The sequence below is a fragment of the Corapipo altera genome, unplaced genomic scaffold (assembly GCF_003945725.1).
Source record: "Corapipo altera isolate COAL_440 unplaced genomic scaffold, ASM394572v1 76, whole genome shotgun sequence".
Taxonomy (NCBI): Eukaryota; Metazoa; Chordata; class Aves; order Passeriformes; family Pipridae; genus Corapipo; species Corapipo altera.
Window position 1 is genome coordinate 1,401,697 of NW_020884964.1, and position 27,065 is coordinate 1,428,761.

Here is a 27,065-nt window from a genome sequence, read left to right on the forward strand (position 1 = left end):
GGAAACTCAGATCCCCTTAAATAAGCGATGAGGATTTTTAAAAGCATTAACATAGCAACAATTTGTTTAATTTCATACCATTAAGCTTTGGACAAGGTGAGTATTAAAGCACTGTTTTCATAAGACATCTGCAGCATCTACTAGAATCCTTTAGCCTTGTACTGGGAGAACATAAAAGGGGAATCAAGACTTTAGATATCCCTTTCTTGTTCAGGTCTGACATGACCCTGGCCAGGGAAACCCGTTAAAGTAACTCTTTTATCATAGCTGTTATCTTCTTGGACATCTTTTGTGTAGAGTGGTTTGGATTTAACTGTTGCAAGAGAGAGAATGTAGATGAGATCAGCAGCTAATTACTCGCTTTCAAAATATTCGTATTGCCAGTTGAAAAGATGGCTTCTTTAATGGCTTCTAGCTCTTGTAAATAGAGATGAGACTTCATGTCAGTTCAAAGTGTTAAAATGAACTTGGTTAGACTAAGCCTTTTCTCAGTCTTTCTGATTTTGGGAGAAGCATGAGCTCTGTTTCACTTCTGTGTATACCTCTTTCCAGTCATCATATCCCACATAGAAATTGAATTGAAATGTGGTGTGTGCAGCAAAGGATGGGGGAATTGGCAGAGCTGACAGTGCCCTTCCTTGCTCTGCTCTCCTGCAGTTGCACAGCCATTTTTGTGCAAGCCCTTGGGAGGTCTGTACTCCCTGCCTTACCTGGGGCAGCCGCCGACCAAGGCTGCAGAGGCCCTGAGCCGTGCCGAGTGGTGGGAGCTGCTCTTCTTTGTGAAGAAGCTGGAAGCACAGGAGCAGAAAGAGATCACCTTTCTCATCCAGCATGACCAGGGAGAGCAGGTATGGGCCAGTGCCTGCAGTGGGGAAACAGGAGGGAGAGAGCGAGGGAGAGCATTAGGGAAAGGACCAGGACCAGTGGAGATGGCAAACATGAGCTATGCAGGGACAGCCTGAATGGGGCAGAAATGGGACAGAAATGGGAGGGTGAGTAGGGATGGCAAAACCATGGGGAGCTTGTCCCAGCAAAGCTATGAGGGGAGATGAGAGGAAACACAGTCTCCCATGACTGGAAGAGTGACTGTCCAGTGAGGTTTGGGTAGGTGAGGCAAGGCCATGGGGTCATTCTGCCAGTTGCAGTTGGGTGGTGAGTGCAGGTGGGAGGTCTGGGCTGGTGGCAGTTGGGTTGGGGACAGCCAGGGTGGCACTGGGAAATGGCCCCAGGGACCTCCAATGGTGAAGCCTTTCCATCAGTTCTGCCACTGGCTGTCACAAGGGGCATGAGGGCTGTGGCGAGTCCAAGATTAACTTGGCCCCATTGGTCTGGCTGTTGGAGGTGGATGAAGAAGCCCTGATGCAGCTGTTGGTACCTGCGGAACTGGCCCAGAAGGTGCTGCAGGTCTTGGAGAAGCGGTGCCAGGGCAGCACTCTGCGTGACCTGCGTGGCTGCCGCGTCTATGCCAGATACTTCCTCAGTAGGGGGGCTGAGCAGGATGGTGGGGGGAACATCGCAGTGTCCTCAGAGGGCAGTGGCTGCAGGAGCATTGGGCATGAAGCCACGATGGCCAAGACAGCAAAGGAAGACCTTTCTGCAGCCACAGTGCTGCCCCAAGCCCCCAGTGTGGCAGTGAAGTCCGATTCCCAGCTGTTCAGCGAGCTCCTTGGGAGTGAAGGGCTGTGCTTCCCAGAGGTGATGGAGGAGCAGATCAAAGGTAATGTCCTGCTACGTGCTGGGGCGCACACGCAGTGCTGGAAGTGGCACCGTTGCCTCAAGAGAGGAAGGTTCTGGGCAGGGCATGGGGGGCCAGGCAGCTGGTGGGGTGCCTGTGGGTGCTGTTTTTGTGAGTGCATGGCATGCTGGGAACTGCTGGGGGTGTTACTGCTGCCCTGATGCCTCCCTCCCTCTGGCCAGTGTTGGGCAGCTCCAAAGGGGTGAGCGAGAGCGGCTCGCTGGCCGAGATTGCAGCCGTGGTGGACGTGATCCAGAGCAGCAGCTCAGCGGTGGGGCTGCGCTTAGCTGGGCTCAAGCAAATCTTGAAGATCCTGGAGGAGGAGCCCAAGTCCGAGCAGCAAGTTGGCACAGCCCAGGGCAGGCTGGGGACCGGGAGCTCAGGGTGAGCCGTGGGGTGCTGCACACCCCTCCTGCTGCCCGGGGAGGGCTGTGTCGGCACGGTGGGTGACAGTACTGGAGCTGGGAGTACAGGAGGTGGCAGTGGGAGTGTGCAGACTGGTATGTCCCTGTATGCTTGGCAAGAGGAAAGTGGATTTTGTGTCCCTTTGTCTCAGGCAGGCTCATTCCTTGGGCTGACCCAGCTGCGGCAGAGCCGTGTGGGCAGAGAGGAGGTGGCTGGCAGGGCCCAAGGTGCTGGTGTTGTGCCAGTGGCAGTGCCAGGAGGCTCCTCCTGAGGTATCCTTTCCCGAGCAGGGAGAAGCTGGTGCAAGTGGCAGTGGAGCTGCTGAGCACTGAGGTGGCAGAGAAGGCGCTGGTGGCGGTGACGCTGCGGCTGCTGGCCACGCTGATGGCGCAGCACGACTGGCGTGTGCCGTTTGCCACGGAGGGTGGCGTGCGGGCCGTGCTGGCCTGCATGCAGCAGCACAGCTCCTCCGCCCTGGTGCAGCAGGCTGGCCTGGCGGTGAGTGGCAGAGGGGATGCTGTGTGTGGGCAGGCAGTGTGCAGGCTCACCCAGGTGTGGTGGAGATGCCCGCTGCCCTCTGGACTGCTGCTGACTTCGCAGGCCCTGAAGGTGCTGGTGGGAGCTGCAGATGGTGAGCCAGGAGGTGGGAAGTCCTTGTCCTGGAACCATGCTGACGTGCAGATGATGCGGGAGATCTTTGCCAGCATCGGCTCTGCCTCCAGCGAGGGCTCTGCCAGTCTGCTGAGTACTATCCCTGCTGCCCTGAGCACCATGCAGAGGGTCCCAGGGTAGGGGCAGAGTGCAGACAGCAGCTGGGGCTGGGGGGACCCTCCGCTGTGGGGAGGAATGGGCACAGCAGGCAGGTGGCTTGTGGGTTCAGGGGAGGCTCTGTGCCTGGGGGAGGAGAGCGCCCACATGGCTTCGTCCCTGCAGGGGCTCCTCAGGAGTGCAGAATGGCTTGCTGGTGGTGAACATGCTGATGGATGGGCACCGGGGCCTTGCGGAGCAGCTGGCGAGTTGCGACCTCCCGGCGGTGCTGCAGAGCTGCTGGAGGGATGGGCAGAGCAGCGGCTGCCCTCATGCGGTGCTGGCCCTCCGCGCCATCAACCGCCTCGCAGAGCACGGGCTGCCCCTGGGCCTGGAGGCAGCAGGTACCACGCTGCCCATCCTCCCCATGCCACGGCTCCATGGGTGCCACAGGCAGGGCTGCCTCGCCTGCCAGAGCAGAGCACCCCGAGAGGCTGCTGCCTCTCAAGCTGGTGCCTGAGCTGGGCCCACATGTCCTTGGTCATAGCAGGCAGAGAAGCGCCACTGGACCTGAAGGGTGTGCAGATGCTTCTGGGCAGCCTGGAGGATGGCGCTTTGTCCAAGGAGGTGGTGGTGGCCCTGGAACGGCAGCTCTGCGGTGAAGGCCCTGTCCCCTCTGGGCAGGTGGCCCAGCTGCTGCAGGACCACAGCTGCTTCAGGCTGCTGCTGCGCAGCTTGGAGCTGCTGGGAGTGGAGAAAGCTGTGAGCCTGAGCATCCTCAGGTGGGTGCAGGGGGATTTGATGGGGGTCTGGGGCCCCCTCAGCAGGCGTGTGAGTGCTGATGGTGATGTTGGGGAGACACGGCACATGTTTGTGTGTCCTGGTGGGGGTGTTCTTCACCAGGGGCAGGGGCAGGAGCACCCCAACACATAAGCAGGTGCTGATTGGGTTGTCCTGGGTAGAGGGCCATGTGGGGACAGAGCAGGATGTGTCTGGGTGCTGGTGGGGACATGCAGGGGCAGCACAGGACATGCCTGGCTGCTGATGGGGTGTCCAAGGTACAAGGGGAGCCTTGGTTACCAGTCCCTGAAAGGTGCCTTCCAAGTGGGGCAGGGAAGCAGAGCTGCCTCTGGCACTGCTGTCCATGCACCCTCTGTCGCTCAGGATCCTGAACAAGTTCCTGGACAGTTATCAGGAGGATGTGCTGCCCTGGCACGAGTGTGTGGAGCCCTGTGTGTCCTCCCTGAGCACCCACAGCAGCAGCTGGGAGGTGAGGGGGCCCTGGGACTCCGGGCAGGCAAGGGCAGCTGTGCTGGCTGTGCCGTGCATTGGCTGGGCCCAGCGTTGGTGAAGCAGGTCCCAGCCTGGCCTTGTTGTGTCTAACGTGGTGGGAGAGGTGGGGAGCAGCTGTCCTGGCCGTGTCCATGTCCTGATGGCCACGTGCCTGGCCAGATTCCGGTGGGCACTGGTGCAGTCGGGGTGGGAGGGATGGAGCTGCAGCACCCCCAGCTGGGGGGGCCAGGGGAGTTCCTGGCACCACCCCTGCTGCTCAGGGCTGTGGCTCAGCAGGTGCTGCAGGAGGTCGTTGGCTTCCTGCACCGCCTGGCCACTGCCAGCAAGGACTGTGTGGTGGTGATGTGCCACGTGGGCACCCACGAGGCTCTGTCCAAAGCCCTGGAAAAGCACAGTGTGGCTCCGTCGCTGGCGCCAGCCCTGCTCAACCTGGTGACAGACTGTGAGAAGTACGCCAGCCTCTACAAGAAGCTGACGACCAGAATCTTGGCTGGCTGCATCCAGGTGGGCCTGGGGAGGCCCAGCTGTGCTGGGACTCTGAGTCTTAGGGCACTGAGGGACAGCCTTCTGCTCTCTGCCGGCCGCAGCTCTGCGGTGGGGGAGGGGAGAGGACCCAGGCGCTCCGGTAAGAGCCTCGCCCCATCCTGTAGCTGGTCCTGGGGCAGATTGAGGAGCACCGCCGGAGTCACCAGCCCATCACCATACCCTTCTTTGATGTCTTCCTGCAAAACCTGTGCCGAGGTGAGTGCTGGGAGTGGGAACTGACCCCTGTGCTGGCTTAGTGGCTGAAGGCTCTGTGTGCTCTCCCCACAGGCTCCAGCCTGGAGGTGAAGGAAGACAAGTGTTGGGAGAAGGTGCAGGTCTCCTCCAACCCGCACCAGGCCAGCAAGCTCACGGACAGGAACCCCAAGACATACTGGGAGTCAAATGGCAGCACTGGCTCCCACTTCATCACTGTGCACATGCAGTGTGGTGTGGTGATCAGGTGGGGCTGGGCCAGGAAGGCTGAGAGGGCTGTGTATGGAGGAGAGGGCTCTGGGGATCTGTGCAAGCCCTGCCACGGTGGCCCCTGTCCTGGGGGTAACAGGACATGGACAGCAGTACGTGGGACTGTCGGGGGTCAGGGCAGGGGGGTGGGAACTGCTGGGCAGCCCTGTGTTTGCTGTGCTGCAGGGAGATGAGCATGCTGGTGGCCAGTGAGGACTCCAGCTATATGCCATCCCGCGTCGTAGTGCTGGGTGGAGACAGCCCTGCCACCATCAGAACGGAGCTCAACACAGTGAGTCCCCATGGGAGCGGGAGGCTGGTTTTTGCTGTGCCTTGTGGAGGTCTGGCCCTGGTGTGAGGCCCTGCAGGGCGCTCACGGGGAGGTGGGGATGTGTAGGAGCCTCCTCTGGCCTGTAGGCTCCAGTGGGTGCTGGGAAGGTGGGCACAGGCAGTCTTGCAGCCAGTCTGCAGCAGGCTGGTGTGCTGTGGCTGTGAGCCAGGAGTGGGGCCCTGGTGGGGGAAGCCCTGAGGCTGTGCTGGGGCCGCTGGGATACAGAGGAGATGCATGGCGAGTACAGAGGCTGTGACTAAAATGGGGGGTTGGCCGTGGGAGGGTGTGGCTGCCTGGCATGCTGAGGGCTCACTGCCTGCAGGTTACCATCCTGCCTTCGGACAGCAGAGTGATCTTGCTGGAGAACATGACCCGCTTCTGGCCCATCATCCAGATCCGGGTGAAGCGGTGCCAGCAGGTAGGGGAGCAGGGGCCAGGCCAGTGAGCTGGCAGTGTGGGGTGTCAGGGCTGGGCCTGAGGAACTGAGGGTCATACTCTCCTGTAGGGTGGCATTGACACACGTGTGCGTGGCATCGAGGTGCTGGGTCCCAAGCCCACTTTCTGGCCCGTCTTCAAGGAGCAGCTGTGCCGGCGGACATTTCTCTCCTGCACTGCTCAGGCTCATGCCTGGGGCCAGGAGATCTGCCGGGACCGGGGGCAACTGCTGCAACTCTTTAGCAGGTGAGTTGTCTCCTGGCTGTGCTATCACAGGTGTCTCAAGGCCCCAGGGGGTGTTGCTGGCAGCTCGTGAGGGGACTGCAGGGCTAGGAAGGGAGCAGCTGGCTGTCCTGCCTGGACAGGGTGGGGCCCTCACTCCTTCCTGGCCACCAGGGCTCCCAGAGGGCCAGGGCCACCTGAGGTCCCCCAGGTTTAAGCTGGGTGTGTGGACTTGGTTAACCCACCAGAGAGGGGTGCTGGTTCCCCACAGGAGCTGGCACATGCTGACATGGCAGAGGTTGGCCAAGCGCAGCAGGATCTCATGGCCAAAGGCACTGCAGAGCCCCTCTGCTTGGCCCAAGGGCCATTGCGAGCAGGTTCCAGGGGCAGCAAGGGGCCCTGGCTGCTGGGGGCGAGTGGGGCCATGAGCCGTCATGCCTGGCAAGGGGCAGAGCAAGGAGCAACCACGGCACTCTGCTTTCCCACGGGAGTTCTCCCAGCCATTGGCACCGTGTGCTGCCTGGTTGCTGTTGCAGACTGAACCGGGCGCTGCAACACGAGCAGGGCTTCGCCGACCGCTTCCTTCCTGATGACGAGGCAGCCCGGGCATTGGGCAGGACGTGCTGGGAGGCCCTGGTGAACCCCTTGGTGCAGAGCATCACTAGCCCAGGTACCCTGCGCTCTCTGGGGCCCATCCGTGCTGTGCCCCAGGCAGAGGCAGCTGGCTCTGAGTCTGGTTGGCCTTGCAGACCCTGATGGCGTCAGTCCCCTGGCCTGGCTGCTGAGGGAGTACCTGGAGCGTGTGGAGCCGCCCCGCCATGCCAGGGGACACAGGGCTGCCTTTGGATCCTGTGTGCGGTGCCTGACCCAGCTCCTGGTGCACGTGGACCCTGGTGGCCCAGAGCCAGAGGAGACAAGAGCAGCTGGTGAGCGAGGCACTGCCCTCCCGTGGGGCTGGGCTGATGGTGGTCTGGGATGTCAGGCTGTGGCCATGGGGTTTGTCTTGGGAGGGCTCTGTGGCACAGGAGGCTCCTGAGCCAGGAAAGGCTTGTGGTCATGGCCCGGCAGTGGCCATGCCTGCCCAGCGTCCCCTCTGACCTGCTGTGGTCAATCAGTGTGTGGGGCCTGTCCACAGAACCCCACTAACCCCAGTGTCGACCCTTGGCAGGTGGGAAGGCGGGGAAGAACAAGGAGGTGCCGGCCAGGGCTGTGAAGGCAGTGGTGGAGAAGTCAAGTGGCCTGTGGGGAATCTCTCAGTGCTGGCGTGGCGTGGTGCAGCAGCAGGTAGAGCTTGGAGGGGCAGCCGGGAGGGGCATGTGGGACCCACACTGGGTGGGTGGAGCAGAGAGTGAGGCCTGGCAGTGCCCTGGGAGCATGGGGAGGGCACAGGGCTGTACCAGGCCTCCACAGAGCCCAGAGCAATGCGGGAACAACTCCGCTGCACTTGCCACCCTGGCATGGCTCAGGTGTCAGCCAGGCCCTGCACCCAGGCTGATGCTGCCAGGCCAAGAGAAAGGAACAGTGTCAGACCCCTGATTTCCTGCTGGGCTGCTGCTGTGCCTCTGTCATTCCCTCACAGACCCTGCCCAGCCCTCTCCACAAGCTTTTGGCAGCCTGCAGCAGCAACAGGGCCCCAAGTTGGTCCCTGGCTGGGACCCAAGGAGTCAGTGTTGGCAGAGCAAGGCTGGGGCTGCTCTGGACATTCCCATGGGCACATCCTGCTGTGGGGCTCACCCCTCTTGCTCTGTGTCCCACAGGTGCAGCAGTTCCTGGAGGCAGCAGGGCAGGTGCCAGACCTTGCGGAGCAATACTGCGGGCTGTACCAGCGCCTGCGCAGTGCCACAGAGGAGCTCTTTGGGCAGCAGGCTGCCTTCATGCTGGCCCTGGGCCAGGGCTTTGCAGGAGCTTTGCTGCAGCTCTCCTTCCTGACTGCCCTGCATGTGAGTCGAGGGAGTGCAGCACCGGCACCAATGGCCCCAGGCGGGTGCAGGCTGGGGAGCTGCCCTGGCCCATGGCCTTTGGGTGAGCTCTGGGTGGGTGGTGTGCTCGTCCCCACCCAGCCACAGAGCCCTGTCCTGCGGCAGCCCCGTCCCCAGCTGCGGGTATGTGGTGCTCATCATGGTGTGGGCCTGGTCCCGGCACACTCATGCCTTGGGCTGGTGCCTGGGCACCCTCGGCCCCTGCCTGGAGAGTGCCAGAGCTTCCCAGCTGCTCCCCCAGGGGATATTCCCCCAGGCCTGCACTGTGGCCACCCTGTGAGTCCCCTCCACAGCCAGCCCTGTTCCTCACAGGTGAGTGAGCAGTTTGCCCGCTACCTCGATGTGCAGATCCAGGAGCTCCGCAGGGCAGCACAGGGCAGCACAGGGCCGCTGGAGCGGCTGCAGCAGTTCTTGGAGCCCTTTGTTGTCTTCAGTGGCCTGGAGCTCGCCCACAGCTTCGAGCACTTCTACAGGTGAGGGTGCTGTGTCTCCGTGGAACCAGGGGCCTGGTGCAGGGTGGCGTGGCGTGGTGGGGGAGCCTGGCCCAAGTGTGGCAGTGGTGCTCCCGCTTTGCTTTTCCCGGCTCTGGTGTGTGGAGGACCCGTGGGTGCTGCCAGTCTGCAGAGGCACATTCCCTGCACACACATTCCCAGAATGTGCGTGCTGCCAGGCCTGTGTGGCATGGGGTGAGGCCGGGGCTGTGTCTGTCTCCTGGCGGGTGGCTGATGACCACAGGGCTGGGGCCCAGCCCTGACCTAATGCTGGTGGCTGTGGCAGGCACTACCTGGGGGACCGGCTCCTGACACAAGGGCTGTCTTGGCTGGAAGGAGGCATCGTGGAGCAGATTGGGCTGTGCTTCCCCAGCCGCTTTCCCCAAGATATGCTGAGCAACTTGGCTGAGTCAGAGGAGCTCCAGCGGCAGTTCTGCCTCTTCCAGCTGCAGGAGCAGGATAAGCGGCTGCTGGAGCTGGACACGGGCCTGGATGAGGTGAGAGGGTGGGGTGGGGAGGTTGGAGACCACTGGCATTCCTCATGGGGATCCTGGAGCCTGAGCTGAGCCACCCTCATGTCCCCATGCTCAGGTGCTGGAGACAGCCTCCGTGGCAGATGTGCCAGAGGTGAAGGTGCTGGCCCTGTCCCCACGCTGCTGGCCTGTTTCCCCACTCTGTTACATGGATAACCCTGGGAGGTTTTTTTCGGCAGCGCTGTGCTCCCCCCTGGATGAGTTTGCTGACTTCTGCCAGCAGAGTGAGTGCTGTGGCAGTGGGTGTGCGTGCAGGTCTTGCCAGGGTCCAGACCCTCCCCAGCAGCTCAGCCAGAAGTGGCGGCGTGCTGGCGTGGGCTGGGAGTGCTGGTCAGGGCTGGTCCCTGGCCCTTGTGCTGACACTGTCCCTGGCAGGCCAGAGCCGGCTGGGCTGGGAGTGCACGAAGCCCCAGCGATTGCAGTGGACGTGGCTGGGCCACGCTGAGCTGCAGTTTGGAGACTGTGTCCTCCACGTGTCCACGCTACAGATGTACATCCTGCTGTGCTTCAACAGTGCTGAGGTAGGAGCTGGGGCCACAGTGGGGGGAGGGAGGCAGTGGCTGCCAGAGCCTGGCAGGGCTGTGTCCTCCCTTCGCTTCCAGTGGGGTCTCCAGCAGCGGTTGGGGCACAGGACACCCTTGTTTAGCTCGGCCTGCAGCCAGTAGGTCTTGGCCAGCCATTCACCTCCCATGCCCTGCTGCAGGAGGTGGCTGTGGAGGCCCTGCTGCAGGCTACAGGGCTCCCTGCTGACCTGGTGCACCACGCGCTGACACCGCTGACCCACGGCCAGGGCGTCCTGGTGCAGAGCTGCACACTGGGAGGTGAATGTGGGGCTGGGGCACCCCTGGGGAGGTGCTGCTCTGAGCCCTGAGTAGGTGCTGGGGTTTGGGGTGCACAGACTCGTACGGAAAGTGAGTGGGCTTGGGTGGGTCTGTCTGGTGGTTCTGGGGGTGCGAGTCTGTGTGCCAGGTTGGGGCCATTAGGCCAGGTGTAGGGTTGGGAGTGGTGTGTGGGGCTGGGGCTTGGGGCCATGCTTGGGGTGCGGGTCAGTGTGGATGGTTGTGTCTCAGGTCTGTGTGTGGGGTTGGGGACAGGGATGGGGTTGTGTGCATGGCTGTTGCTTGGGGCCACGTGTGGGGGACAGGGCTGTGGCGGCCAACTGTGGGGGCAGCAGGGGGAGGCCCAGGTTGGGTCCAGCAGCCACATGTGTGTCCTGGGGCTCCTTCAAGGCCCTACTGGAGGCTTGGCTGACCCTGGGTTGGGTGCTGGCTCCAGGTGCACTGCAGCTGAACCAGGCAGCCCTGGCTCAGGCGTCTGGCCGCCACCTGAGGCTGCTGCCCCAGCAGAGGTACCTGCGGACAGAGAGGGCTGAGGTGAGCGCCCTGGAAAGGAAGAGGAATGTCCTCTGCTGCCTCATCACCCGCATCCTCAAGGTGGAGAAGCAGCTCCACGTCGACAACCTGGTGTTCAGGGTATGGAGGTCCTGGGGGGGCAGAGAGGGGCTGCATGGGTGCTGTGGCACACTGCAGTGTGGGGCTCCCTTGCTGCCATAGGTGATTGATGCCTGTCAGAAGGGCAGGTTGGGGCCAGGTGTGCAGTTCCTGAGCTTCTGCTGCCACAGCGTGGACGTGCTGTCCTGTGTCCTGCACCTGTTGAACCAGGGCTATCTCCGGCGCCAGGAGGGGAGGCCTCATGTCTTGGAATACATCTCTGCTGAACCTACGACACCTCTTGGGGGCCAGGCACAGATGACTTTCCAGTGCAGGCCACCACAGGCATCTCCAGATGAGGACAGCATAGACAGCCTGCATTGGTAGGGAGGCATGTCACCAGGTGTGGAGGGGTGTGCATCTCCACCGTGTATGAACATGACACATTTTTCCATGTCAGGTTGAATCCTGGCATAGACAAGGTGGAAGAATATCTTATGGCAATGCTGCAGGTGCCAATGGGGCACACGCTTAGTCCAGAGGAGGCAAAGCTGCTCATGAACCAGACAGTACAACAGGTCCAGGACACTCTGAGCATATCGGATGACGTTGCTCGGCACCTCCTCATGCACTGTAGGTGGAACGTGGATTTCCTGATCCAGTGCTATGTGGAGAACCGTGATGCTCTGCTCATCTCCTCGGGGCTGCAAGTGCAGGATGTCCAGCCTCCTCCGAGCCCTGGAACCCACTGCCCAGTCTGTGTGAACCAGCTGTGTCCCACTGAGAAGCCACCAACCCTCTGCTGCATGCACTACTGCTGCAAGGTGAAGGTCCTGGGGTCTTTGATTCCTGTGACTTGCTGGGGAATTGCTGCTGCCTACTTGGAGCAGCTGTTCTTTGTCTGAAGATGTTATCAGAGATTTTCAGAGCTGATACATTCTCTTTTCTCAGCTCCCTTTTTTGTTGTGATCCTTCAGCTCCTGATTTGTCCGTTCCCACTTTTGTGCTTTTGAGTACTTACCCATGGGTTTGTTACTTACCCAGGGGTTTTGTGCACCCTCTGCTGGGTGGGGAAGGCTTCCAGGGTCACACAACGCTGTTTAGGTCTCATCTCCTCTTTTCTGCCTTCACAGCCCTGTTGGAGTGAATATCTCACGACTCGCATTGAACAGAACATGGTTGTCAACTGCACCTGTCCCATATCTGAGTGCTGTGCACAGCCAACCACAGCCTTCATTTACTCCATCATATCCTCTGAGGAGATCATAGCGAAGGTGAAGTAGGAGAGGTGGTTGCTTTGTGCCTAAGCTCTGTTTCATTTTGGTCAGCACTATCAAATAATCTTGCTGCTGCTTTTCCCCTTCCTGTTACTAGCTCTGGCACTGTGATAATTGAGGCCAACGAGATTTCTGCCCAGTGGTGTCTGTTATCTTTGATTATGACCAATACCAGCTATTCAAGAAAGCATAATGTCAACAAAAGAGCACAGTGGTATTTCCTCTAAATATGTCTCCTGCAAATAACGTTTCAGGTGCATCATTAGTTCAGGCCCGGGTGAAAGCTGTGGTAGCAGCTCATGACAAGTATCCTCTACTAGTGTGCTGGAAGCAATTGTAAAATCTAGGACAAAGGAAAACGTGAGCAATTTCATTCTATTGCTGCATCAGTGACCTCTATGTTGTTTCTCTTCCATCAGTCTCTGGCTTTGAGCACCTCAGGTTTTTGTGAAGATGGCAGAAATTACCACATTAGACTTAATCTTCACTAAGTGTGTGTGGGTCTACAGACATTTCTAAACCAGGCTTCCTGGTTACCTTAGTCCTTGGTCAGCAGGGGACAGCAGCAGCAGCTTGTTCTGAGGCAGAAGCTACTTTTTCTCTCTATTCTTTCAGTTTTTAGTTATTAGAGCTGAATGCCTTCCCCACCTAATGGCAGAGCTGTAGCTGTCACATGACAGACTATTTCTGTTAACTGCTGGACAGAACAGTCTTGTCTGTTTTCCACTGTTCTGTTGTTTGACAGGTTTCCACTTCCTTTGCTTCTCCAAAAATATTCTCTTCTTCCAACTTCTTACTGTCATGATCCTGTATGAACAGTCATAAGGAGAAATGAACAGTAGTCATGAAGGCTTGCCTCTCTTACAGTTTCTCTTTCAGCTTGCAAGCTGACAACCAAAATTGGCAAGGCTACAGAAAAGCATTGGTTTAGATGTATCGGTTTTTTGTAAGAAGTGCTCAAAGAATTAGTGCATATATCTGGATAGTTAGTCCTCACTGCCTTTGCAAATCCCTTAGTCACACCTGTCTGAGAGCAGGTTTAATAGCCTGTTGCTGTGGTTTTTTTATAAAAAGAAATAATTGTTGAACATAAATTGCAGCTAATTTTAACAAATTACTTTGATGCTCTCACTGAAATGTTATGTTTTCCTTTGCTCAGTAAGTGGTATGGCTGGAGTGTTAATGTCTCGTGCGGAGACAGTCATAGAATAATTTAGATTGCAATAATCTGTGGAAATCTCTAGTCCAATCCTGTTTTCAAAATAACTAGATTATTGTGTGAAGATCTAATGCTGAAGTTAAAACATACTGCTCCAAGTTCAACAAAAGGAAATGCCAAGTCCTGCTCCTGGTGTAGTATAACCCAATGCAACAGGATATGCTGGGGGTCAACCATCTGGAAAACATCTCTGCAGGAATAAAAAAAAGGATCACAGTGGACACCAAATTAAATATAAGCCAGCATTGTGCCCTCATGGCTAAGAAGGTCCATTAGTGTTTTAGGTTGATGTTGGAAGAGCAGTGACAGCAGGTTGAGGAAGGTGATCCTGTACCCAGTGCTGATGAGACAACATCTGGAGTACTATGGCCCTTTCTGGGCTCACCAGGACAAGACAGACATACTGGGAAGAATCCAGCAAAAGGGCACAAAGATGAATTAGGTTTTGGAGCACCTCTTGAAGTAGCTGGGAGAGGTGGGTTGGTTTAGACTGGTGAAGAGGAGGCTCAGGAGTGGATCTTATCAACATGTGTAAATTCACAAATGAGATTAAGGAGCCAGATTCTTCTTCATGATGTCCAGTGAAAGGATAAGAGGCAGTGGGCACTAAATTATATACAAGGAATTCCATTTAAATGTAAGAATACTGGTTTTGGGTTGTTGAGATTTTTTTTAATAGTAAGGGTAATGAAATGTTAGACCAGGTTGGGCAGAGACGTTTGTAGTCTCTGTCCTTGGGTATATTCAAAACTCAGCTGAACATGGTCTTGAGCAATCCTACTTTGAGCTGGAGGGGTTGGACTAGTTTTTATTTCCAGAAATGCCTTCCAACCTCAGCAATTCTGTGAAATGAAACAGCCTCCAGATATGACATGTGGGGATGGGAAATTTAGGGAATGAAAGAATAAACTAATTGAGTGCTGTTTTGTTGTGAGCAGTTGTTTAGTGAGATGTATAGCCCAGAGGCTTCAGACCCTGCTTGTAAGGCCTAACTATGCAGCTTCTCTGCCTTAAATCTCCTTCCTGGCTTCTTATTACAGTATGAAAAAGCCCTCCTCAGACGCTATGTTGAGTGTTGCTCCAACCTGACATGGTGCACCAACCCTCAGGGCTGTGATCAGATCCTCCTTAAGGATGGACTTGGTTATGGAGCAGCCTGTTCCAAGTGCTCCTGGATATCCTGCTTCAACTGCAGCTTCCCAGAGGTGAGGCTGAGCTGAATCATGAGCAATACTGTCTTAGGTTTGGCATGCACCATTCTACTTTTGTGTGGTTGACTGTCTCCCTTTCAGGCCCATTATCCTGCCAGCTGCAGCCACATGTCTCAGTGGGTAGATGATGATGGATACTATGAAGGAATGACAAGTGAAGCCCAGAGCAAACATCTGGCTAAGCTCATTTCGAAGCACTGCCCAAACTGCCAGGCTCAGATAGAGAAAAATGAGGGTTGCCTGCAGTGAGTATACATTTTTGCTTGCTACTGGAAACAGGAGAGGGCAAAAACAGTTAGGTCCACCGTGCTTTGCTTTTTTTTTTGCTTTTTTTTTTTTTTTGACAATTACTCAATTGTTATAGCAGGTCTGGTTTACAGTTTTAGGAGAATGAGTGATTGCTTTTAATTCCTAGAAAAGCAAAATGTTTCCCAACATTCAGAGTTAAATCTGTTGATGGCTCCGTGATAGAACTGATTTTGCAATACCTTGTGCTCTTGTCTGCTCTCAGAATCCACTATAGCCATACAGAAGTAAAGGTTAGGGGAGTGGATAGCTCAGCACCATTTTTTCTTTCATGCTCACCTATTCCTGTAACTTAAAGCAATTTTCTCTTGACTGTTTGTTTTGAATCAGCTTGGATCTCTGGCAGCTTTTTACATGATAGGGAAATTACCTCCAGCTTTGAAGCTAGGGCTTAGGAGTTGCGATTTGTTTCTCTCTTGCACTGGCACAGCCCTTAATGCCCAGCTGTGATTTGTCCCCACATGTGATGTGTGGCCTTAGGGCTGTGCAGTGCCTTTCTGCACTGTGTGGAGTGCTACATGCATGAGGGAAGGGTGAGGTGCTCATGTGGATCTTGCTTCAAACTGTGGAATGCTTAGTCACCCTTTGAGTACTTGATAAGCTACTGTGAGATCATGCTGTCAGTTTACCTATCTCATTTTTGGAGACACTGACTGGTTTTAAGCATCATCTGATTCTAGGAAAGGCTTTAAAAAAATATACTGGGTGAATGGGACTGACTGCGTGGCACACTCCAGTGCTGTGATGTAGGAGCACTGGAAGGAACTGTCTGCAAGTGGCTCTTAGGTCTGAGTGATTTCTATTGTTCTTTTCCTACCATTTAGTATGACATGTGCAAAGTGTAGTCATGGCTTCTGTTGGCGTTGCCTCAAGCCCTGGAGACCGAATCATAAGGATTATTACAACTGCTCTGCTATGGTGAGTGGTTTGCTGTATCCCCGTGGTTCATGCCTGTGTTCAGAAGCACCCAGCCTCTCAGAGAGAGGGTGAGGATCTCCACTTGGGTCCTTTATTCTGGACTTTTGTGCTTGCCAGTAATACTAACAGCATTGTCAAAGTTTCTGTGTGTGGTAGCCATTTCCAGGCAGCCCTAGTACTTCAGAGAAATTGCTACAGGTTACTTTTACCTTTCCTTTCAGGTGAGTAAAGCAGCTTGGCAGGAGAAGCGTTTTCAGGATTACAATGAGAGATGTACCTTTCATCATCACGCAAGGGTAAGGCCTCCTTCCTTTGCAGATGCTGTTGTTGCCTTAGCCCTAGGGATCGGGATAGCTTCTGTTATGTCTCAGTGTCTTCTCTGCTGAGAAGTAGGCTTCAGGTCCACGTTGGGATGCCTGACCATTTCACCCTTGCTCTGACATAAGGGGTAGTCCTTGGCCTGCTTTCTTCTACGAAGTCTGTTGTGGAAACTGAGCACCTGACTTGTGGCGTTCACAGACTCAAAGTGATGCAGTAGTTGGAAGCAATGGTGATTGAAGGCAGAATTCTGCCTAGAGCTGAGGTAGTGTAAAAGGTCGAAGTGATGGCACAGTGACAGAGATGTCATAGTTGGATGCATTAAATGCTCTGCTGCTGTCTGCATCTTCTGGGATGGCACTTCAGGATGCTTAGCAATTACCTGTGTAGAAGGTGCTGGTTTTTTAATCTTGTAGAGCTTGACACTGACATTGGCTTTTTTTTTCCCTTCCTTTGGTTATTGCAGGAATTTGCCACGAGTCTGAGGAACAGTATTTCTTCCATCAGAGAGATGCCAAAAATTAGGAACTTGACCTTTGTTCTTGATGCCTGCAAAGTGCTAGAACAGGCACGGAAGGTAAGGCTGGATAACAGTCCTGCTGAGGTTTCATAATAAGAGTTTGACACTTGTTGAAACCCCTTTATTGTGGGCTCTTGGTGCTCTATAGTACCATGCCTGCTTCCCTTTGTGCTCCATTCCCTCAGTTCATTGTTACTTGAGTTCAGCCTGGGCTGCCCAGCAATGCCTAGGTTGTGTGTGCTGGTGGTTTTGACTCTTTGCCTGCTGTTCAGTGACACTTGTTATGCATTTACAGTCTGTGTTCTCATGATGGTTTGCAGGTGGGAACAATCAATTCTTTCAGACTTCAATATAAAATAATTGCACATTCATTTCCAATCCTGTGAGTAGCTCTAGGTAGCCTGGCACTGCTGTCACTTGGCATAATGGGTCACTGGGCTATGGCCACACACCAGAAGTGCCACCAGGCTTCTTTCAGCCGCTGACAGCAGTGAGGTCTGGAAGGGTTTGATGCTGCTCACTTCTTGCCCACTCTGAAGCTGGAGGAGGGTGCTTAACAGCATGATCTGTACTGTTCCAGGTGCTGGCTTACTCCTGTGTATACAGCTACTATAACCAGGACACTGAGAGCATGGATATTGTGGAACAGCAGGCTGAGAGCCTAGAGCTGCTCACTAATGCTCTGCAGATCCTTCTGGGTAAGTCCTGCAGCCTCTTTAAAGTAGCGACTAGTGTTCCAAAGTGTATAGTTCAAAGAGCAGCAGCTCTGTAGTGGGACAATAGCGTACACACCAGCACCTAGCTGGCCTCTCACTTCTCCCAGCCCATTTTTGCCTTCTTGATGTAATTTCTGAGAAGTCCACTGGCACAATTTGGCTGCTAATGGAGATCAATGCAGTAAAGAGCAACATGTTCCGTTCTGCAATGTGCCATATATGCACAGGAGATCTAAGTAGCTCTGACTGGCTTCATAGTCAGAGCCAAAGACTTGGTCTCTGCTTAAGAGTGTGTGATGCAACATGACTTTGTTGGTCTTTAATTGCAGAGGAAACCCTGCTGCAGTACCAGGACCTGGCCTCCTCTCTTCAGCTTCTGAAAGCAGAGCATTTCAGTGCTGGTTTGGAGTTGGTACGCCAGATCAAGGAGCGTCTCTTTGCAATTCTCTGGCACTCCACACAGGTGAAGTTCACATGCCTGATAGTGGCTTGTCTTGCTCTGGTCTAATTTGATTGTGGGCAAGACAAGGGGCTTGGTCAGCTGAGGGGTTAGACTCTAAGAGTTGTGTGTGTAGGGAAGGGGTTTGCAGCACAAAATACACCCCAAATTGCATATTGTCTCTATTTCTCTCTTCTGATTGTTCTTTCATGCTAGCAGGATTTCCATGTTGGGCTCCAGTCTTCAGGAAATCCTGGTCAGAGAAAGTTGAAACTTGCAAATGTGCCTACTTCAGCCCTTGCCTATACAGGGTGAGTTTTCTTAGCTGGATAAAAAGTGGATAAGTGCAGACAAAGAGCAGATGAGCAGAGTTTTCTCCTGTGCTCACTGACATACAAAAGAGTGAATGACAGATACTAATTACTTGCATCTTCTTTTGTGGTTTGAGGTAACAATTTAAGTAACAGTGGTGTAAGGAAACCAGCAAAACCTCTATAGGGCGCTGTGGGGTTGGGTTGTGGTTGCTTCTCACAGCTGGGGCTCTGCTCTGATGCTCTCCTTCTCAACAGGCAAAAACGTACCGTCTTGTGTGACTTCCCCAACACAGATGAGGGTGGCAAAGAGGTTGAAGATGAGGAGTATGATCCACAGTGGCAGGAAGACTATGATGATGATGATGACCTCGATGAAGACAACTTTATGATTGATAATGAATCAGATTGTGATTCCTACTTTGATGATGATGATAGCTATCATAGCTAGAAGACCACCATAGAAGTGGTCTGTTGTCCAGCCTGCCAGCCTGGACCTCTGCCTCTACTCTGTCTCAACCAGTTTGTGTTAGTGTTTTTCCTCAAAGGCAGGGAGGAGCTCTCAAGTGGAACAAAGCATTTCCTCTGGGAGGCTAATTGCTCAGTGACTCTTCTTTAATATGCAGAAACATTGCTCTGGGCAGCTAGTCTGTGTTCCTGTGGCCACGTCTCTCAGAAAAATATCTCCTTGTCTTTTTTCCTTGTCTCCAGTTCTGCCTATAGGTATTTGAATTAAAGTCACAGTCCACCTGCAAAGTTAGGACTATTGCCACCTGTTAAAGGGCTGCTCATTGTCCTTGGATGTGCTCTTCCCAAGGTCTGAGCACAGGTGAGTGTGGCATGTATCCTAGCATGGCACTGTTTAGAAATGGCCAGCGTCTAGAAATGCTGTAGAGTGATGCATTTACACTCAAGTCAAAGCCTCGCATCTGGAGCTGGTGGGATTCCCTCCAGAGCCACAGATGGATGTGGTTCAGTTCCTCTAGTTGAGAGGGGCAGCATTTTTGCTGTTGGAGTTTTTGTCTCTGCTGTGAAGCAGGAAGGGCTACAAGTGACACAAGTTTGCAGGACTGTTTAAGTGTATAAACATATGTTATATATATATATATGCAGAGATTGTTCAGATAATACTTTATCTTTGCAAAAAAAAAAAAGAAAACCCTGAGGAACAAGGGTTGGAAAAAGTTCTGTTTAAAAAAAGAAACAGTTTCCTTCTAGCACAAGCCTCCTTGTTGTCTGTGGGGAACATGAGTGGGGAGGGAGAGTAGGATATCCTCAAGTGAGGAGGATGTGACCTTGATGTGCTCATCCCAGGAGTTATTTGTGAAATTGGTGTGGGTTTGGAATCCTCACCCAGGGCACACAGTCTGCCCTATAAAGTGCCTTTTCCTTCCTGGGCAGTTCAGGGAACATAAAGAGGTATGGGGAGGGACGGAAAGAGGATGGTGGACCAGACCACACAGGGTGTTGGGGTTGGTGTTTCTGGGAGCAGGTGCAAGACAAGACTGCCTGTGTGTTGATGAAGGTGGTAACATCTGGTGCCCAGCAGAAGGCAGATGTGGAACTGCTATCGGGCTTGAGGGGTGATTTGGAGGTTTGTAGGATTGTTTTGGAGACACAGGGCTCTTAAGGCTTGGGTATCATCTAAGAGGGCTCTGGGGTTCTTACGGGATGCTGGGCAGGGACCAACTGCCAGGACAGACCAGGAGAGAGGACTAATTTTTCCACTCTCCCGCACCCCCTAGCTCCTAATCCTGCAGTCTGTCATGGTGAAAGTCCCAACCCTGCTGCCCATATGTGGCAAGTGGGTTCCCTGTGACACCTCTTCGGGCCCTGTTCTAAGGGGCACTGAGGGGGAGAGACATGATGGGGATGCCCAGACAGCCTCATCCCCACTTGTTCCTTGCAGGAACAACCTGAATTTCCCAGGTTGTTGGGAGGACAGAGCAGAATGTCCTAGATGCCGAAGTTGCTTATGTGGAGATTCATGCCTTGAGTTCTTCATTCACTGTTTCCTGGATGCCTTCTGACCCAAAAGGTCAGAAGGAGTGTGTCTCTGCTCTCATGGACAATATTTGTACTGAAAATCAAGATCAAACCTTGCTGTTCTGCTCTGCGGGAGGTTTCTGTCCTCCCTTAGCTTGTAGGACACCTGTGTTATGGTTTGACAGGGGTACTGTCCCAGTCAAACTACCTACCTGACACTGGAGCTGGTCGTGCCAGGCACTTGGCATCAGAAGTGAGAGCCCTTTGGGGCTCACTCACTCACAAACCTCACTGGGTAAGTGGTAAAAGTTAGGAGTAGTATTTCACTGGCAACTGGTCTGAGTTGCACAACTGTGGGGGCCTCCCACCTCTGAAGTTTCTTCACAGTGTCAGACGAGAGTTGTGATCAACAGGGGCTTATCTCCCTGCTGATTTTTGACAAGGCTGTTCTCTTGACTGTGGTTTCTTTCTCAGCATAGTAAGTAGGGACAGTGAGAGTCTCATTCATCCATGAACATCACTAATTGAATGATGAAGCATTTGCCTGTTTATTAATCACAAAAATGGCATATTTCTCATCTAGGCTAAGTAAGGGAGCCTCTCCGTCCAGGTAAGGTTGGTTGATTTTGTTGACAGATAACGTTATGTGGCATGATTGCCAAGTTCTCTTTTATTTCCTGCCTGCTATCCCTTCTACCTCCATTACTTCTGATGAACATTCATTTCCCCAGATCATGACAACCTGTAAACAAAATTTATTTACAATCAAATGACTTTGCATATAAAATGCAAAGATAGCTACAATATCTACAGACGTGCTATGTCCCTACTTTCTTCTTTCACATTCCTTTCTTCTTTTACATTCCTCCTTTCCTTTTCCTCCCCCCTTACTTCCCTCCATCCTCACTGTACATCTGTCCTTCCTCCCCTCTGTTCTTCCTTTCATCCATCCTTCTGTCTAGCCTTTCATGTCCATCCTTTATTACTCTCTACTTCCTACCTCCTCCTTTCACTATTGACCTCTGTCCTTATTTTATATACTTACACACTTAAACTCCCCTTTTTTCCTGCCTTTTTGACTTTCTGCTTTCTTCTATTCCTCCTTGCCCACTTCTCCACCTTCTTGTTTTTAATTCCTATCTTCCTTCTTTTGCTACTTTCCTCAATACCTCCTTCTTTCCTTCTTGCCTGCCTCCCTGCCTGCCTTCATTCCTTTTTACCTGCCTTCTTTCTTTTACCTTTCTTTCTTCTTTCATTCCATCATCTTCCCCTGGCCTTTCCCCCTCCCTCTCTCACACCCTCATTTTTTTTCTTCCCTGTTATTTCCCAATTTTCCCTTGCCTCCCTTTTTTTCTTCCTCCCTGCTTCATTCTCCCCTCCTTCTTCCCCTCACTTAGGTCTCCCAGGTCCCAAGCCTCCTTGCAGAGTCTGTAGGAGTGTAACAGTACCCACAGTAGCAGGAGGCAGAATTAGGGGCCATTCAGGTCCATTAGACATGCATTAAGTCTTTGCCAAAGGAATGGCTATCCTGGTAAGGTGAGCTTTAAGCTGGGAAAGGTGGGGGAAGGGGGAAGTTATAGTGACCACCCATCCAGAAAAATAAGGCTTAAGCGGGGATACCTCCAGAAAACCAAAGATGTGACTATAGGGCATCCTCTTGCACCTCTACACTCCAATCACTCTGTAAGGTGCTTGTATATACCAGTGCCTGCAGTATGGGGAAGAAGCCAGAGGAACTAGAGCTCCCTGTGCAGTCTCAGAGCTTTGCTCTTACTGCATAATGGGAGACATAATGAGACAGGTCTCATGACTGGAATGTTGTCATGAAGCTGTTTGGGAAAGAGACCAGGAGGACTAGACCATGGAGATGCAAAGGCTGGGAGCAGCCTTGGAAACAGCGACCATGAGACTGTGGAGTTTAGTACTGAGTGAGGAGCAAGCAGGGCAGTAAGGAAGATCGCAACTGTGGACTTCAGCAGAACAAACTTATCCTCTTCAGGGACCTTCTTGGAAGAATCGCAAAGGAATGGGCCTTGCAGCGAAGAAAGGTTGCCCTAGTTAAAAGGATAGGAGGTGAAGTTTAGCACTATGTGGGGTGACCAAATGGTGTATTCTATACCCTCTGTGTCATGTTTGGTGGACTGCCTCTTTCAGTCCCAAAGCCGAAAATGGAATGTGGGAAAAATCCCACTTTTAAATTTAGAAAGATGGTGTAATTCAGGGAGCAAAGAAACAAGGAATTTATTTGGTGTGCCGGGTCCTTCTCTCACCGAGTTTTTTGAGGAGAAAGACCCTGTGGCCGTACAACTCATACATTTTATAGTTTTCCAAAATCCCAGCTGTGCTGGTTTAAAGGTAAACCGGCAGGGGAAATGAACCCAACTCAAAAGAGAGATTATAAGTCAGAATAACAATTTAATAAAATAATACAATAAGTACAATTATGCAGACAAACAATTGGTTTTAACCCACAAAACCCAAATGTATAACCCAGCACCCTGGGGCATGAACAGAGTGGTGTTCGTTGGGCCCCCTGAGTCCAAAGTAAAAGGAGAGGGGAAAACCTGTTGGTGAGAGTGCTGTTGTAGTCTGGTCAAGAGTGGTGATTGCAGTCCAGTCGAGAGTGGTGGTTGCAGTCTGGTTGAAAAGTGGTGGTTGTAGTCCAGTCAAGAGTGGTGGTTGCCATCTGTTTGAGAGTGGTGGTCTGCAGTCTTCCTCTGAGGGGGTCCACAATGGGTGTGAGGACAGGAGCATCGTCCTATCTCGCAGGTCTCTTAACACCTAGTTTATAGCCTGAGGAGTCAGGCTATTCTGGGCAGATGGTGTAAATGGTCTATTGATAACAGTTTCTGGAAAATGGCATGGAAGGCTATAGAATACACAGTTTGGGTTACACCCCTTACAGTGATGAACTGGTCCCAGCTGTTCTAACTAGGACACCAGCCTTCTCAGATAAGTTTTAATGTATTCCTTTTTACCTAAAAAGGTTTCTTTTCTCTGAAAAGGGGCTTTCCCTTTATCCCAATTGGCTGCAAGCCATTCCCTGTCAAAGGTGATGGATCTTTCTTTGTTCTTAGCCCAAGGAGAAAAGGAACCTCGTGTACAAAATGGCCCTAAAAGGTTTAATTTTTAAGAATTTTCTCATTTCCCTTATCCCACCGAAAGAGACTCTGATACCCAAGTTCAGCTCTTGGAACTTGGATATCTTACAACTTCACGATAAGCCTATTTATAAAAAACCCTGTATTTTTATTTCTCATAGGAAGGTTTGCTATTTTTGCTGCTGCACAGGCAGGAGAGGGTGTGTGGGACTGGGAGTCAGGACTGTGTGTCCTCTCAGCACTGCGAGAGAGCCACCACAGCTGCACCACCACCGCCAGAGCCGCCACATTGGCACCACCACCACCAGAGCTGCCTGGGACCCTGGCTGCTACTTTCACCAGCTGCCACTACGCCAGAACCCACACCAGCATCTTGGCAGAATAAATACTTTTGGACAAAATAGGCTTCCAGGTTTTGTTTTGCCCCTGTTCCCCATTGTTTTTGTCTGCCCAGGGAAGGCAGAAATTTGTTTACTGCATTACTTCCATTTTTTTCCCAGGCCACATGGTGCACAGCAAGGGAATGGGTACCATTTTTGGTTTTGCCCTAGGGGTGGGGGGCCAGGCAACATTTTGCCTTTACTGGTTTTGTGGGTTGACCATTTTTCTCTGTACTGTTGTTATTGGTAATTTTACCTCAGTAAAATTGTGACTCTAACATTTTTAACTGGTTGCAGTCTTGTTTTCTTTGTTTTCCCCTTCCACTATCATACAGGGGTGGCTTGAGCAGGCTTAACTTTTCCTCCCTGGCATTTTAAAACCAGTACAGGAGTCCAAGAGAGCTGATCAATATTCAAGGACCATTTCCTCCAAGGCTCAAGAATGGGTCATCCCAACGAGGAAGAAATTGCACAAAAGGGGCAAGAGACACACATAGACAACCAAGGAACTCCTGTGAATACTCAAATACAAGCAGGAGATATAGAGGACGTGGAAGCAGGGACAGGCCACTTAAAACAAATATAGGGATGTTGTCAGAGTATGTAGAAATGAGACCAGGAAGACCAAGGCCCAACTGGAATTAAATCTGGCCAAAGATGTCAAGAACAACAAGAAAGGCTTCTTCAAATAGGTCAGTAACAAAAGGAAAACATGCCTCATGTGGGCCTGTTACTAAATGGAAGGGAAACCCTTGTGTCATAGGTTTATTTGTTCTAAAAAACCAAGTGGGGAAAGTTTTTTTCTTCTCCCCCCCCCCCCCCCCCCGCCCCCGCATCATTGTAAGAGAGGGATGTTCGAACAAGGGAAGGGGAGGGTGGTTTTTGGCTGGGGTGATTCACACACAAAAGAACTGGCCACAGGCTACATTCCAGGCTGATGGCCCTCAGAAGACTGTGGGAGGTGATTATTTTTTTTTCCTCTCCTTGGGAAACAGCAGGCACTCCACTTTTGCCCTGACTCAGGGAATGTGTGTGTGTGGAGAGGTTCCGAGATTCATTTTGTTTTCGGCCAGGTCATCTGGCTGCTTCTGGTCCCAGTTCAGCTTCGTTCTCCTGTGCCCTGTTCTGCCCCAGCCCGGACCTGCGGGGATTTCATCGGAGAGGTTTGGCCCTTCTGCAGAGGAACCTTTGGGGGAGGAGGTTGCCCCTTCCCTCCTCCGTTCCCATTTTTGGCAGCAGCTTGCGCCATCGACAAAGGGGGGGAATCCCGGCCAGAGGCAGCCGCCGACAGCCTGAGTTCATGGGAAGAGCCCCTTTTCCCCTTCCCCTTCTCGGTGTGGGGGAATCTCCATTTCGGCTCCTCCCGCGCTCCGGGGCCCTCACGCGGCGACCGGCAGAGCCCAACAGCGCCCCCTGCCGACCACCAGAGAGCAACTGCAGGCTCTGCTCCACCAGTGATCCAACAGCGCCCCCTGCTGGCCCTGGCTAGAATTGCGCCAAAAGGCGGAAAGTATTTAAATGGTTTTCTGGAGGGAACTTTGGGTACAGGATTACTGTTTAGTTGTTTTTGTTCTTTTGTTGTCCTGCCAATACACATATATCCTTTAACAAAGGGATGTTATATTTTCTTTCTACATACTTCCTCAATTGCAGCCTCTTAATTTCGGATTTACAATTGCTTAGAGGGAGGAGCTTGGTCTTCCTCATAACTCATTTTCCTTAGCAAAATACTTCAGTCTCATTAAACGGAGACACCTTGTAACAGAGGATGCAGAGAAGGCAGAGTTATTGAACACCTTCTCTGCAGCAGTCTTCACTTACATGAGTACCCCTCAGGAATCTCTGACACAGGAGACCAGGATAAAGGAATGGTGGAAGGAAGATTTTTCTTTGGTCAAGGAGGATTGGGGTAGAGATCACCTAGGCAAACTTGACATCCACAAGTCCATGGGCCCTGATGGGATGTATCCATGAATACTGAGAGCCGGTGCACACCATAGCAAGGCTGCTCATGGTCATCTTTGAAAGGTTGTGGAGATTGGGAGAGGACTCGGAGAGTCCTCAGGAGAGCTGCTGAGGACTTAAAGAAAGCCACTGTCAGCCCAGTCTTCAAAATGGGCAAAAAGGAAGTCCCAGGGAACTACTGGCAGTCAGTCTTACCTCAATCCCTGGAAAGCCAGTGGAGCACCTCATCCTGCTATAAAGCCTAATACTAATATTGAGGTTATATTTAGTATGTGGGGTTTTCGTTCTTTCATGGCTAGGCTTCGTGAATGAAGATTTGGGAAGGGCTCTACCCACATTTGTTGCAAGCGTGTTGGTGGCTAAAAAGGCCAGTACGAGATAGGCATGACCAATTGCAAAAGGCACAGCAGAAAGACTCCTGAGATGGTGTATTCTGCAAGACACAATTCTTTCTGCATTGTCTTTTCTCCTTAAGGGTGATCCTGCGTGCTTTCTCAAAAGCATCTGCAACGTTATAGATAGTGTGTCTCCACGCCTCCTGATTGGAGGCCAGAGTAGACCAGTTATGATGATCAATATGGCCAAGGCTGAGATGTTGTTTCAGGGAGTCCTTGTATCTTCTCTTTGGGGCTCCTCTCTTGCGGCAGCCGGTGGCAAGTTCACCATAAAGCAAGATCTTAGAGAGGTGGTGGTCCTTCATCCTTGAGACATGCCCTGCCCAACTCAGCTGTGTTCTCAGTAACATGGCCTCAATACTTGTGACAGCTGCTTGTTCTAGAACAGATGTATTGGTCACATAATCTGACCAGTGGATATTTAGGATTGTGCAGAGACAGCGTTGATGGAAGCGTTCTAGGAGATGTAGGTGGTGGCGGTAGATGACCCATGATTCAGATCCATATAAGAGAGTAGACAGCACTATGGCTCTGTAAACACTGATCTTTTCATTCTTTAGGCCATTATCATTGGTAGTTTTTGAACTTTGTTTGCATTTAGAGCACAGAATATTGTGACAGTTATTACGAAGTGTAAGTAGAAAGTTAGTTAGGGGGTGTTTAACAATTATGGCTCTTCAACCTAAGTGAGAATGCTTAAGATTTTTCAAATTTGTGTTTGATTTAGTCCAATTCAGTATCCTAGGGCTGCTGAGGCAAGGATTATGGTGATTATATAGTTTTGAGTTGAGCGAGTTAGGAAGAGAACGGTGATGGGAGATGGGAAATTTAATTATGTTTGCTAGAATAATAGCTGTGATTAGGGATTAAGTACTTCTGGGAATCAGAAATGGAATGGGACTGGGACTAGTCTGATTGCAATTGCTGTTGTCAATAGGGGTAGGACATTGGGTGGTTTAGTTGGCCAATGTCTCATTGGTTATGCTTCAAAAGGCGACTGCTTGTACAAAGAATTATTTGATTATGGCTTCAATGGCTCATGGGTGCTGGGATTTGAAGATGAGTGGAATGATAGCAAGGGTGTTAATTTCTATTCCTGCTCAAGCTATGATTCAGTTGTATGATTCAGTAAGATCAGGGAGGAGATTAACTTTGCATGTTACAGTTCTATCTTCACCTTACCATATTGATTCCTGTTCAGGCACATATCCTTAAGGAATGAGGCAGGCCTGCAGAGCAGATTGGTACACTGGTGCCTGTTCTATATTGAATCCTATTACTATCTGGAATTCACCTTCCAAAGAGGCTCCCTAATGAATAGTGTGATTCTGTTTGCTACTGGCTGTAATAATCAAAGGGGCCTACAAAGTCTAGACCTTTTTGGGCTTGTATGTAATTTAGGACTTTTCATTCTT

At 52.3% G+C, this 27,065-nt stretch overlaps 1 protein-coding gene across 9 annotated transcripts in view; it reads left to right on the forward strand.

Annotated features, from left to right (window-relative positions):
• The window catches only part of CUL9 (cullin 9), a 29,663-nt gene extending 9,738 nt beyond the window's left edge, over positions 1-19,925 (forward strand). For 4 of the 9 annotated variants that reach the window (XM_027664638.1, XM_027664637.1, XM_027664643.1 and 1 more), the window contains 36 exons: positions 658-848; positions 1,342-1,717; positions 1,918-2,119; positions 2,431-2,638; positions 2,741-2,928; positions 3,074-3,291; positions 3,438-3,669; positions 4,052-4,157; positions 4,457-4,684; positions 4,831-4,921; positions 4,994-5,165; positions 5,354-5,459; positions 5,821-5,916; positions 6,004-6,179; positions 6,692-6,825; positions 6,905-7,081; positions 7,324-7,439; positions 7,913-8,095; positions 8,447-8,607; positions 8,912-9,122; positions 9,217-9,382; positions 9,534-9,679; positions 9,862-9,979; positions 10,434-10,630; positions 10,712-10,971; positions 11,049-11,412; positions 11,722-11,862; positions 14,125-14,289; positions 14,377-14,540; positions 15,426-15,519; positions 15,741-15,815; positions 16,304-16,414; positions 16,938-17,055; positions 17,403-17,536; positions 17,729-17,823; positions 18,082-19,040. In XM_027664638.1, the coding sequence (XP_027520439.1) occupies positions 658-848; positions 1,342-1,717; positions 1,918-2,119; positions 2,431-2,638; positions 2,741-2,928; positions 3,074-3,291; positions 3,438-3,669; positions 4,052-4,157; positions 4,457-4,684; positions 4,831-4,921; positions 4,994-5,165; positions 5,354-5,459; positions 5,821-5,916; positions 6,004-6,179; positions 6,692-6,825; positions 6,905-7,081; positions 7,324-7,439; positions 7,913-8,095; positions 8,447-8,607; positions 8,912-9,122; positions 9,217-9,382; positions 9,534-9,679; positions 9,862-9,979; positions 10,434-10,630; positions 10,712-10,971; positions 11,049-11,412; positions 11,722-11,862; positions 14,125-14,289; positions 14,377-14,540; positions 15,426-15,519; positions 15,741-15,815; positions 16,304-16,414; positions 16,938-17,055; positions 17,403-17,536; positions 17,729-17,823; positions 18,082-18,274 (6,113 nt within the window). In that variant the 3' untranslated portion in view covers positions 18,275-19,040. Of the gene's footprint in view, positions 1-657; positions 849-1,341; positions 1,718-1,917; positions 2,120-2,430; positions 2,639-2,740; positions 2,929-3,073; positions 3,292-3,437; positions 3,670-4,051; positions 4,158-4,456; positions 4,685-4,830; positions 4,922-4,993; positions 5,166-5,353; positions 5,460-5,820; positions 5,917-6,003; positions 6,180-6,691; positions 6,826-6,904; positions 7,082-7,323; positions 7,440-7,912; positions 8,096-8,446; positions 8,608-8,911; positions 9,123-9,216; positions 9,383-9,533; positions 9,680-9,861; positions 9,980-10,433; positions 10,631-10,711; positions 10,972-11,048; positions 11,413-11,721; positions 11,877-14,124; positions 14,290-14,376; positions 14,541-15,425; positions 15,520-15,740; positions 15,816-16,303; positions 16,415-16,937; positions 17,056-17,402; positions 17,537-17,728; positions 17,824-18,081; positions 19,041-19,732 lie in introns of those variants that run through there. The other 5 variants (XR_003531117.1, XM_027664641.1, XM_027664640.1 and 2 more) reach the window with 5 other exon arrangements.
• Positions 19,926-27,065: the final 7,140 nt, after the last annotated feature.